The sequence below is a fragment of the Aristolochia californica genome, unplaced genomic scaffold (assembly GCF_029961685.1).
Source record: "Aristolochia californica isolate CCGP_79_NKW_82.1479 unplaced genomic scaffold, dmAriCali1.0.hap1 SCAF_2, whole genome shotgun sequence".
NCBI lineage: Eukaryota > Viridiplantae > Streptophyta > Magnoliopsida > Piperales > Aristolochiaceae > Aristolochia > Aristolochia californica.
The window spans coordinates 9,079,001-9,092,533 of record NW_027181881.1 but is presented as its reverse complement, the minus strand read 5'-3'; the positions used below and the strand labels follow the sequence as shown (position 1 = coordinate 9,092,533).

At 35.0% G+C, this 13,533-nt stretch overlaps 1 protein-coding gene and 1 non-coding gene across 6 annotated transcripts in view; both read right to left on the bottom strand.

The window, feature by feature from the left end:
• Positions 1-5,713: 5,713 nt before the first annotated feature.
• On the bottom strand, positions 5,714-5,831 carry LOC137957406 (U5 spliceosomal RNA). Its single transcript, XR_011113373.1, has one exon. It is a non-coding gene; the product is annotated as a U5 spliceosomal RNA (small nuclear RNA).
• Positions 5,832-7,633: 1,802 nt separating this feature from the next.
• LOC137955406 (ribosomal RNA-processing protein 12) overlaps positions 7,634-13,533 on the bottom strand; it is a 32,659-nt gene continuing 26,759 nt past the window's right edge. For 4 of the 5 annotated variants that reach the window (XM_068802331.1, XM_068802333.1, XM_068802334.1 and 1 more), the window contains 8 exons: positions 12,133-12,201; positions 10,799-10,912; positions 10,470-10,631; positions 10,264-10,392; positions 9,471-9,572; positions 8,890-8,969; positions 8,128-8,661; positions 7,634-8,014 (listed from right to left, as the gene is read on the bottom strand). In XM_068802331.1, the coding sequence (XP_068658432.1) occupies positions 8,313-8,661; positions 8,890-8,969; positions 9,471-9,572; positions 10,264-10,392; positions 10,470-10,631; positions 10,799-10,912; positions 12,133-12,201 (1,005 nt within the window). In that variant the 3' untranslated portion in view covers positions 7,634-8,014; positions 8,128-8,312. The remainder of the gene's footprint in view (positions 8,015-8,127; positions 8,662-8,889; positions 8,970-9,470; positions 9,573-10,263; positions 10,393-10,469; positions 10,632-10,798; positions 10,913-12,132; positions 12,202-13,533) is intronic. The other variant, XM_068802332.1, reaches the window with a different exon arrangement.

Genomic DNA, 13,533 nt, shown 5'->3' with positions numbered 1-13,533 from the left:
GTGATTTTATCAAACACAATTTGAAAAAAAATACATTGAGGAGTTAAAGTTTGAATAAAAATATAATAACTCTCATACTTCAAATGGAAGGAGGCATACAATGTAGCTCTTCAAACACCCAATTAAGAAGGGGGCGTTTTTAGACCAACCAATGGATAAAAAGTGACAAAGTTTGACTCAAGAGGTAGATAAAAGATTAATTCCTCTGTCAGCATGATGATCAAGGAAACTTTAAAAAAAAAACTGAATAATAAAGTTTTGAAATGGAACATAGTAATGGACACTTTTTAAAAATAGGCTTCTCAAATAAGGCAATTACTTTTTAACACAACTTGACAAATTTACAAAGATCATATTTAGGAGATAATTTTGGGTTAAGGAGATTTTGGACACTTATTTGGATTCTAGAATTAGGAAACAAAACTTCCTAAATCAAAATTTTCAGACTTTGTAAAAAATGAAACTAAACTCATAATTGGAAAGACTTATCTTACGATAACTAATGAAATGTGAGATAAAAAATATGAAACTTTTAAGGAAGGAAAGATTCTCATGTTGGTAAAATATTGACTAGATTTTGAAAAAAAATAAAAAACTCAACCAACATTAGCAACTCAAAAAGTGAAGCAGAAAAGTTGGCTAAAATTTGGATCTTCCCATTTATTAAGATACCAGTATAACCTTTGATTCTTCTAATATGGATATCCCTCTCTAGAAAGATCAGATTGATAAAAGATCTATTGGGATAGAAAGTAGACTCCCATAGATTTCATTTGAGATATAATTTTCAATATAAATCCTCAGTAATGTTAGTACAAACCGCTCAGAAAGATAAGGTTTTCTAGTGCTATACGAAATTTGTCTGTTGATTGACTTTTGCTGTTTTAATTTCTCTTTCTAGAAAATTTGTATTTCAATGATTTTTTTTTCTTAGAAACTAGACTCAAAGATCTTTCCAACGGTATATAAGTTTCTATAGGAAACATACACTAAGAGAGTAAAAAATCTAATGAAAATTTGAATTGGAAAAGAAAGACTTAAGAAAAAATGAGAAACTCCTCTCTTTTTTTTCTTTTTTCTTTTTCTTCTTCTACTTCTTCCTCCCTTTCTTCTCCTTTTCCGTCTAAGATATTTTTTGGCTCTAATACCATGTTGATTTCTAAGGCCAAGATATAAATACAAGATATCTCAAGGGAAGGAGAAGAGAGGAATTCTAGCTCTTAGGAGAGAGGAGAGAAGAAACCAAAAGAGAAAGAAAAGGAAAAGAGAGAGGTGTATGGATGAATTTGAGCAAAGAGAAAGAGGATTGAATACTCTATCACATGCCTTGAGGCTATATTTATAGTTGTGTGAAGTTGTTTATAATGAATACAATGCCATTAGGGCTACATGCTTCAAAAGATAAATGACATAAGAGGACATACACTAGCATGCATGATTACAATCCTATATATCTCTATGAAAGTTCTCCTTATTTAGTAACCATGCCACCCCTACATACATGGTTGTCTCTTAACAATATCTTAATATAAAGTGTTTCATCCTACACTTCCAATGAGTATAATTGTTTCCATCAAACAATGAGGATTTTGTGGCTCACTTGCCAGTTGCAAAGAGTTGGGCAAAGCTACAACCAGTCATAGATGGATTTTTAATACTCAACCTAAAGTTTTAACTGGCCTTTAAGAGTATTCTCTTTGATACAACTTGTTGGGTTCTATAAAGATATTGGGGGTAGGGTGGTACCAAGCCAAACCGTTCAAGCTCGGTTAAAAAAAAAACTCGGTCCAATTTAGTTTTTGCTTGAGCTCGGTTGGAGCTCAAACTTGAAATAAGACTCGTTAAATATAACAAGCCAAACTCGAGATTTTCCAAGTGTAAGCCAACTCATTGACATATATTTTTTTATGAAAATACCCTTTAATCTAATTGCTCTCATCAATTCCCTCTTTAATTGGTTGATAGTTGTTCTTATTTACCCCAAACCTCACAGATGATCGATCATTCGACCCTTTTGGTTCCCGTAACATCTAATGTTGTTGTTTGTCAATGGAATAAACACTATTGATGGAGGTGTTTGATCTTTCTTTTAGGCTTATTAAGTTGGTTATTATACATTAGTATGCTCCATCATAAGGTTTTGGACTCTTATGTGATACCTTGCAATTGAATGGTACCAAGGTCATCATAATATTTTTTTTTTTTAAGTTTTAAATATTGGTTGGAGCTCAACCTTAGTTAAAAAAATTGGGCTTGAGCTCGATTCCAATTTTAATCTCGAGGTTGAGCTAAAGTTCGAAGTATTTAGATCAAGCCAAGCTCGAACATATGCAGGTTCAAGCTTGGCTCGGCTCGATGCCACTCCTAATAGGGGGGATGGGGGGTTGAATAGGTTAATCAATTTTTAATGGCTAATTCAACCTTAAACTCAATTCAAAATCAATTTAAACAACAAGCACAACAATAAAAATATACCATTATTTTTTATAGTAATTCACAATCGAATCTTGGATTGCTATGGCCACTTCCAAGGTGTTTTCACCTTAGAATTAAATTCACTTAATTAAATGTCCAATGATATCTACAATGGCAAACCCCAAACGTTTACAACGTCTGCCCAAGACTTGGGACATACATCAGCAGTACTATGTACAAGCACCTAGACCCATAAAGGGATTTACAATTTGTTCAAGTCTCAATTTAGCTTGTTCAAGTCTCAATTGGTTTACAATTTGCAAGGGTTACTTTTCAAAAGAAGCTCCATAACACTTCTTAATAGGATGATATAACAATAAAAAAACACAAAAGATTACACCCAATCCTATGTACCAATATATTTAGCACCTCAATAATGAATGCTTTGTAAAGAAAAGGCAGCAACAATGGCTACAAAATTGCTTTAGTATGGAAATCAATCAAGTAAGCACACAAATTGCAATTACAAAATATTAGGTATGATTTGAAAAAACACTTTGGCAGATATTCCATAATAAGAGATTTAAGCATTCAATCAAGATCTAAAAATAGAAGCTCTAAAATACTTAGCTCTTTAGTGAATGTAAGTACGTAGATTATATCTTAGTTTAGTTCATTACAACTTTCGTTCTGTTTCATGTACAAAGGGGTGGCATTGAGCCGAGCCGAGCCCGAACCTGCCTATGTTCGAGCCGAGCTTCGAGCTGAGCCTCGTCTCGAGCTTTAAATTGTTATCGAGCTCGAGCCCAAAAATTTTAACCGAGTTCAAGCCGAGCTCGAGCTTCAACAATGCATTTAAAACTTTTCAAAAAATATATATCAAATAAATTGTATATAAAATTATGCATACATTTTACATAAAATTGGGCATGACCTCTACATAAAATTGGTTATAACCTATATATATAATACATGTATAAGATTGGGCATGACCTCTACTTAAAATTGGGCATAATCAATATACATAATACCTGCATAAATACTCCATAAACACTCCATAAAATTATCTATACATTCTATAAACACTCTATAAAATTGTTTATACACTCCACACACTCAATAAAAAAGTTTAAACACTCCATACACTGCATAACATTATGAATAAACTCCATACAATAATCAAACATAACAAAATTAAATGAAATATCACTATCAATTTACAATCACCCAAATAAAAACTATAAATCCATTATAAATTTACAAACTATAGTTGTTTCTCTTCATGCTAGAAATTAATATGCATCCCTGCATGAGCAAAATCTCCACCTGTGACAAAAAAAAAAAAAAAATTAGTTATTGTCAGATAAAAAAATAGTCTTCCACTACTAGTTTCTTAATGTTGTTAAAAATATTAAAATTACCATGCTGAGAAAAACATGAAAAATCATGTAGCTGGTAGCATTATCTCTACACTCTTCTTATGAAGTTGTAATCATAAAACAAAATTTTAATAAATTAAATTAAAAAATACTAAAAAATATCATAATAAATAATTAATCAAAGAAATTCACCTTTTGATTTTTATTTACACCATGAAGAGCCCGAACCCAATCACTGCCACAAATCAAAGCTTGAACTGTATTTGGTGCCAAGAAAGAACGATATGAGTCTATTACTAAATGTAAAATTTGAAGTTACTGCGGATATAAGAATTATAAGGGGGGGTTAGTCAACAAAGTTAAAATTTGAAGCTCATCTTCATCTCTTGCTTCAAATTCAATTCATTCATATACATGAAATTCAATTTTAAACTTGGTATTAGTGTGGACGAGTTCTTGTACACATAAAACAGTTTCCAGTGTTAGTGTTCCAAAATGAGAAACATATAAAAACAAGAAAAAAAGGAACTTATAATAGTATACTTAATTAAAACATAATACTTAAACCCCAAATTAGGTAAAACAAACATGATTACAACACGAATAAGTAATTTAATGTATAATTAAAATAAATTAATATAATAATTAATTAAATTAGATATTATATTATTTAATGATTACAGTTTATTTTAGATTAATACAATAATTACGTGAGCCAATTAACTGTGCACATGATTAATTATAAAAAATAAATAAATAAACAGGAAAATTTGATCAGATGCTAACTTTAACATACTATATTTTTACGTATTATTGCATCATCCGAAGGAAAAGCAGTACTAGAGGCGGTTAGGGCTAACAAAATTGCATTGTCTAGAGGAAAAACAGGCTTAGAATAGGATTTGCAAGTTTTTTTTTATTAACACACTATATTTTTACGTATTATTGCATCGTCCGAAGGAAAAACAGTACTAGAGGCGGTTAGGGCTAACAAAATTGCGTTGTCTAGAGGAAAAACAGGCTTAGAATAGGATTTGCAAGTTTTTTTTTTATAAAAAAAAAGCACGTGCGAAACTCGCATGTGTGAAGAATTGCACGTGCGAGTTCACACGTTGGGCGGGACGGAGCGTCGATGGGGGAAAATAATTTCCCCCCTCAAGTATCCAAGGGGTTCTGTGTCGTTCTGGAGAGAGCGGTGGCCGGCTTATTTGACGGCAGCAGCAAGCAGTGGTAGGGGGTGACGACGACGAGAGAGGGTTCAGAGCAGCTGCTCTAGCTGGGGTACGACGAGGCGAGGGCAACGCTACGGGAGTTGATGGCGACGGCGATGAAGGGCAAAGAAGACGATGCGTGGAGGGAGGATTAGGTGCGGCGGCGACGGAAGGGGCACCGGCGACGAGAGGGAGAAGGGAGATGGAGGCCGATAGAGGGGGGAAAAAATTCAGAGTAAGAAGAGAGAAGGGAAGGAGGAGACCAAGGGAACGAGAACCAAACTGAGCTCGATACTCACGAACCGGCTCTGTTCTATGCCACGCCTTCTCAAAAGTCACTAGTAATAGTCAAAGCCTCTAGTGGGTCTTTGATTTCATGGGGAAAAAAACAAGAAGTACCTAAATGCACATCAGCAGTAAATTTAAATTTGAAACGACTGCTAAGGGGAGATGAGTGAAAAATAGCCAAAATTAGTAATGAATCAACGATTTCACCGGCAAATACATAAATACTAATTACCGCCTGTCCTCTCTCCAAATGATGATTTCTCGTGGCTAGATCTACAACTCTTGAGAGGGGAGGGTCAGAAAAAATCAGTTCACGATAATCATCGAATTGAGTCAAGACCCAACTCTCTTGATTTGCCTTTCGAATCTGTGTTTCTCCTCTCTAAATAGTTTAAACCTTGTATTAGATTTGTTAAGGGCATCTCCCGTCAGGAAAAAACCCTCCAAAAATAAGCGTATGCTGCTTAATTGTGGCGAACACACGGTATTCTTTAGTAAAAGGCGAAAGAATAGTTCGCTCTGTGTTCACCACGCAACTCCGTGAAGAGCTTATCATTGATTTTGCTTAATTTATATAAGTAAGAGGTTGAGACCTCCCTTGTATCATTCTATGTGGGACTATCTGGCAGTGAAGATTATTTGTCTGTACTCTTTTCTGTACATTTACACATTTTCGTTCCATCTCTGCCGTCGAAGTCTATCTTTAGACCAAAAGAAGTGTAAAAACCGAATTAGACTTGCTCATGTCTGAGTCTTGACTTGAGTCAAGCTGTTTTTAACCGATTGAAGCTGATTCAAATTGAGTTTACAACAAGTCTTGTATAAAACTGGTTCTTAACAATCGTTTAAACATAAATTATTATCGAGCCATGATATGTTCTTATTAGGCTTTAGGGTTCTGCTTTAGGAGTTGGAAATAAAGGAACGATTTACAAGGCTGACTATTGCTTTCTTAGTTGGGTGTTTTTATTTACTCTTTTCAGAACTCAGTATTGAGTCGGAAAGACCAATTACAGTAAGATACCTGGGTCCTAGTAATATGCACTTCCAAAGACTCTATACATGTAAGAATGAAGGTGGTTCAAACTCCCTGAAGAGGGTCGAGCAAACTCTTCACAACCGATAACTCAATTTTCTGACCAAAAATATCAACAGTTTCTGGTAGTTCAAGACTTGATGATATCTCTGGAGGCTGAAAAATTCCTTCCTTGAATTGGACCTGTGTCCATTTGACCAAGTTATTAGGTGCAAATAATAACCTCAACTATTTAATGAAAATATATTTCAAGACGATAGCTTAGAACAAACTGCAACAACAATGTTAGCTCTTTAGATAATTTAAATATAGAGTTAGAAAATGACATGGTGCAGAAGAAATTATCTAGCTGTAAACACCGACAAGAATTACCATCATTTGTAAATAATAGAATGACTAATGCTATTACTATTGTTGTGGACGGTAAACATGTTCATTTCATCAAGGAACCCTTCTTTTGAACTATCTGGAAAATCCAATTAACTGGAATTCTATATCAAGATGGAAGCCACCCCTACATCTACACCTCCTTAAGTGAAGGTCGAATTGTCTTTTTATTTACTGTTATAATTAGTCATTATAAATAAAGGTGGACTTGGGAGAAAGGAGATAATCTTTCTCTATTTCTCACTTACAACGAGTCTTTTTTCCTCCATTTGTATCCTTCTTCTTTCTTCTCTTTTCTTCATTTGCCTGCATAAACTCTCAGTTCACATAGCATCAGAGCTGGAAACTGAATTTTGCTAATCCTACGAGCTAGGCTGAGCATCATCAAACCCAAAAAATTCAGGTTTTTCCAAACACCATCTAGCTCAGGACATGAACTTGTCTCCTCTTCTCCTCTCCATCTCTCTCTCTTGGTGGTTTGCTTTTTAGTTCACGAGTATTTATGTCTCTTTTATGCTGAGTTTTGGGGGTTTCTAAACTCAAAAGTATGCCTATATAAACTTGTATTCTCATGACTGTCAGCCAACATATTTCTCAAGTAAAAGTTCATGGGCATTCATATATTAGTAGTTGATTGCATTCAAATAAAGCCTGTTTTTTCCATGGAAACTGTTAGCGAACATATTTCTCAAGTAAAAGTTCATGGGCATTCATATATTAGTAGTTGATTGCATTCAAATAAAGCCTGTTTTTTCCATGGAATATCAAGAAGATACATTTTTTATTTAAAAAAAAAAACAAGGAAAGGATCCAAGATACTCATATCCACCCAAGTTTTGCTATGGCATGTCGAGAAGATCCATTTTTCATTAAAAATTGGAAAATAATTTACGACAATATCATCGCACATTGCCAAAATTCTCTTTACTTCGATCTATGCAATACATACTCAACTTGAGGTGTCTATGTTAACCTTGCAATTTGACTAATACAAAACTTTGATTCCCTAAAAATGGCAGGTTCCGCTGATATGCATTTAGTAAATTTCTAAGATACTGTTTACGCTAAATATGCAAAATTGTTATTGGCTTTTAGACAACACACTTAACGCCATCAGCGTAATTTGTTCCTTCCAATCAACAACAAACAGAAGCTTTGTTACCAATGATTCTATATGACTGTATTGCACCTCGAGAAACTTTCCTGAAGGAGCTCGCACAAGAGTCCGATTTGGGCTGACTATGGGTCATCCAATTTTGCAGCAGAGCTAATCATTTGAGATGCCGACTGTCCCAGTTCTAGAGCCATCAAAAAAAGTAAATAAGACCCCATAGTTTTCTTTCAATAATTGCATTATCAACATGCAATCAAGCAAGCAAACAATTACTGGAATGTAGTGTCATCGACTCACCTTGATCGCTAGTTCACTTAAACAGCATATCATTTGCAAATGCAGCACACGCTCATCCATGATGGCTCTAAAGTACTCATTTTCTCTCCAATCGCTGCTTCCAAGTCCATTAAGCTCTGAAAAGGGTTACAAGAACCTATTCTCATGTATACTGCGCTGCACTCTAAAATGTGTTACCGATCAACTCAACCCCACTTTTTGCCGAACCTCCTATTCTTTGGTGATTTGGTATCCAAAGCAGGCCTCTTACTTGTTTGTCTTTTTGTATCTTTTACTCGACCCATCTTTCTGTCCTTAAGGCCAGTTGGTTTTGCAGTTGTTGATACCCTCCGGCCGCCACTTTGTCTGCCCATACGATGCGAATTCTTACTCCAGCTGCTCTTATTCTTACCATTATCAAAAGGCTTTGACTGCTTATCCTTACGATACGTAGTGCCCTCAAGTGTCTTCCTTCTCTTCTCTTTCTGGACGGTCGAAAACCTTGAAACATTTTGCTCCACATCAGCATGTCTTTCCCATTTTCGCTTCCGCAGCCTGAAAAAATAGAGTAGTACATGCGATAAGAAACCTGATTGGAAAATATTCAAATATCGTGTTTATCAAGCAGGCAGTATCCCAATTCTCCACAATACCAAATGGCAAGTCCACCCATAGTGTTTTAACCTAAAAAACACCAAATAGGGAGTTGAAAACCAAGATAATGGGATACAAAAAACTTTCTCGTGTCAGAGAGTAATTGAATCAACTAATTAGAGCTCAAACCCTTTTGCAGAGGAATCTGCAATCTGTGTTGCGGCAACAGAAGTACGAGATCCCTTGGCACCAACATTAGAATGACGCTGCTGCAAGAAGAGTACACACAGAATTGGCTGCTTTTAGAAGACCAACATAAAACAAGAAGATATAACTTCAAAAGGTACATAACATGTGACTGGTTAGTTGAAACAACATTAAACAAGAAGATAAAACTTCAACAGGTACATAACATGTCACTGGTTAGTTAATAATGCACAACGCTGTCTATCTTAATCAGTTAATGAGTGGCATCGTCATCATCAATATCACAGCCAAAACCTTGTCCTCCATTCTACTTCTATCCTTTGCACTATTCTTACATAGAGCAGTTTTTATTACAGTCAGAACAAAGAGAAGTGTTATCCAAAAAAACTCTTTTCTAGTTGACAAAATATCCTTTGCATCATATTAATATTCAATTTTGCCACATCTATCCCAGTAATATCCACTAAAATTCATTAATACATAAGCTGCATGGTGTAATGTATAATTCTGCAGAAAACAAAAACTGCTCTTAAGGAGATCATAGAAGGTAAAAATACTTTTACCTCCTCAATCTTTCTGATGAAGCTCCAATATTTCTGTGCTGTAACTGACTCAACTAGATCAAGACCACACTTCCTTATCACAATTTCCATAATAAGCCTGACCTGCATTAAGATATTTACAACAAAAAGATGATTCCCAAAAGACTGAAGAAATGGAATACCTTGATGTGAAAACATTTCATCATAAAGTTCTAGATTTAGGAGATTTGTATTCAAGGGTATTTTATTCAGTTTATTTATTTCCTAGTGGGTAGTTTTAATTTGAGGTATTACTACCCTAATAGTAAATGTTTTAGAGGAGAGATGGACTGCTGGAAAATTTTGCCAATTTTTATCCTCTCTTTTCCCATACTCTCTCTCTCTCTCCTATTGACTATCCCCTATTTCATCTTTCTGCTTTCTTCTTACTGCAGATTTATTAATCTTCTAAGCTTTATGTCATCAATAGAGTGTCTTCAGATATATGAACTAGGTAGGCATCACTTCTGATAAGTCCATCCCAGCTTCTCCACTCAGTATGACTCAAAGATGAATCTTCAAGCAGAAACTCTGCGCACTACTAAAATTACAACAACTTTCCGCCTTTTGGTAAGAAACTATGCAAACGAATCTGTCAGTCTCTTTCATAACCTAACAAACGAATAAATTACAGGATTATTTTTTCTGAAGGATAAACTAGATGAATGGTTCAGTCAATCCTGATCCAAGCAAGTTCACATACAATTTAACGCAAACTACTTAAACCATTTGTTTAGACAACATACATGCAATGCAACCAGCCTGTACAACATACCTTTGCTCTGAAATGGTTTTTCGAGACTGATGACCATGGCAGAACTCCATTTACAACATCGTTAAGTAACTTCTGCAACTCTTTTGCTTGTAAGCAAGACACTAGCACTTTCATGAAACCTAAGGCTGCCTGTTTGATGAAAAGAAAAACGAAATTAGAACTGTCACCTAGCTTATGACATGCTGGGGTTACTATGCTGCACTCACCTTTACTACTTCCACCGATTTGCTTTGAAGCAAAACTGAAATAGAAGGCATTACATCAGGTAAAGAAAAGATGAGATCGGGATCCTTGTAAATAAATAACGAAAGTGCAGAAATTGCTCCACTCATTATGTAAGGAGAGGATCCAGAAAGATAGCCAAGAATCTGTACAAAGCACCAACTTAGTAAAAGAAGGGGGAAAAATGACTCATTTACACAGATCTATTTATTTAACCTTTCTTAAGATAGAATATAAACCGTAGTAATACAGGAAATAATGCTTCTTCATTTCCTCAACTTCTCAAATTTTGAAAGACACAAAGAGACTATACCATATTAAACAATTGTTGAAGACATGCATCAGAATTTGCAGAAACTGAGCCCTTCAAGCTGTTAGTTACCATTAGTAGTGTATCATAAGCTGCTTCTCTGGCCTCTTTGTTCGACTGCATTAAATCCAAAATTATTTCCCTATACACGCATCACTTTACAATAAAATATAGACAAGTCACCACAAAGGGCGTAATTTCATGAGTTAATCCAGCTTCCTAATTAACTCAGAGAATCAGGAGAAAAAGAACTCAAGAATCAGAAACAAAATTTTACACTTATAAGCCAAAATATCCAGGAAATTGAACTTCATAAAATTAATGATAATTAAACATTACAAAGTTGAATATCCTGACATTTAGATGGAAAATAGACTATCATTTAGATGGGCAATCACAAACTTTATTTAAAAATTGAAGAAATCCTTCAGAGAGAGAGAGATAGAGAATCAACACTTGAGTGAAAATTAACCATCAGTTAGACCAGAAATTCAAATGCGTTCTGTTTTAGAAATGTTGGTTAGCTTTAATGCTTGACAATTACATAAGAGAAAATTACCCTCATGCAAAGGAATTTCCAACCGAAAAATTTTAGGCCAAGGTGATTCCCACAATATGTAAGGATAATATATTTATAACAGATTGAGGATAGTGTTTCAAGTAGCTACATCACCAGAATTACAGCAAGTTAAGTAGCTGGAATTCAGTAAAATAGTTAAAATACAAAATTGTAAAGCCGAAATACAAGACGTGTGTATTCTATCACCAACCACATGGGAATAGAGAGAAACCCCCTCCTTAGCCAATTTATCAGACATGTTATTGGCAGACCTTAACATTCAACTGCCGAATCTCCTACTATGAGAGGTTGGCTTGAAAATTGCCGGAGGAAAAGCTTTACCCCTTGGAGAAGAGTTCTTATTTCTGACTCCGCTTAGTCAGAAGGGTGAATAGGGCCTGAAAACAAGAGCGGACTCTCTCCCTCATGGTTTTCCAATAACATGTCCAATCCTGGCTGGACCTGGGTTTCCCATGGAACTCCAATCAAAGTTTAGCTTTCAGTGAAACAGAGGAGGAGGAAACCAAGGGGACTGTTGAATATGGATGCACAGGTGAAAGTAAAGTTCTCTTTCCAATATCTCTGATAGTAGAGAAGGGCAGAAGAAGAAGGCTTTCATAAGTCTTTTATAAGGCTTTCATAAGTCTTTTATAAGGCTTTTATAAGGCATTTTGAATTATTTACTCTAATAAGAGGTTGGTTCGCCTGTGCAAGTAAAACCTCATAAAAATTAGAAATAGATGCATTTCTGAAGTACTTAGCTGGAAGAAGATCTTACATCCTTCAATGCAAATATAATCTCATTAAGAATCAAGAAAGCTTTTTCATTGCTGTTCTCTGAATTACTCTGCAAAAGACAAAAAGAAAAATACAAATCTAAAAATAATTACCAAGTAGTGAAAATTTATTACAGCACTCCATTCTGGAGATGTTAGATGTTCCATAATGCAATCAATGGCTTCAAACAAGTATATGGCAAACATTTTATGAAAAAGATATACATATATTGAAAATTAGCAGATGCTCTTCGACAGACCAAAAGCTATTTAAAACTTTGAAAATTCCTTCCAATTTTGCAAGAGATTATTGTTGAAAAATAAGTATAAGGGCATTTTGGCCAATTCATTTTATTCTTATTCATATATCTTTATGTAATCTTGTTCCACGTGTTGAATTATGTCTATGGTCAAATTTTCATGTATATATGACACGTAGAATAGGAGATATAAGGAGATTAAGGTTTCACTTAAGTATAGGTTGGGAGTCGTGCGTGACCCCCAATGCAGCTCTTTCTTGAAGCTCCTCTCCATCTCTCTCTCCTCTTACTTTTTCATGGTATCAGAGCAGTAGATCACATTTGGGAAGGTTTTTTATCATTCTTTTTCATCCTTTGAAGCTGACGTCAACATAAAAGAGGGATCTTCTCAGGTTTTCCGGTTACTAGTTGGTAAAAATTCAATTTTTTCTTCTCTTTTCTCTACCATAACCCTAGGGTTATTGGTTCTATTGTTCCTAGAACAGACCTTTATGTTTTAAACTGCCCAAAAGGGGGTTTTTTATGATGTTCTTGGGTTGTGTGCCAACTCCAAATATGCCCGTGCTAAAGTTATCCTCGGTCCATGCTAATGTCAGCCCTAGTTGATGCTAATTTGGGTTGTTTGATCTGGAATTTGAGGTTTATGCTATATTTCTTGTCTTTTGAACTGCACACATCACAGTAATTGCCCTAACCCTAATTCTACATGGTGAGGCCCATCTAGGTTGGTCATAGAAATTTTTTTGGAAAGTTTATTTAATCTGATTAGTGTTTATATATAAACATTATGGCTGATTCTGGTGAAATTTACACTCCATCTATAGAAACTTCCAATTTTGATGGGAAAGATTATAACTATCACTTCGGACAAATTGAAAGGTGACAATTATCACAATTGGGCCAAATCTGTTTGTATGTATTTAAAAGGCAGGAGGAATCTGAAACTTATTAGGGATGATCCTCCTATCGCACTTTTGTTGAATACAAACGATGGCTTCACCCACTTTTGCATATTTCCCTGCTTTGGGCACAATTGTCTTTTCAGCTTTCATCACCCTATTAAAAGTAATAGAGAGGTTAGGTACTTCATCCGAGGCAAGGGCTTGTGTCTTTATGTTATAAAATTCAGCACCCAAACCGTCA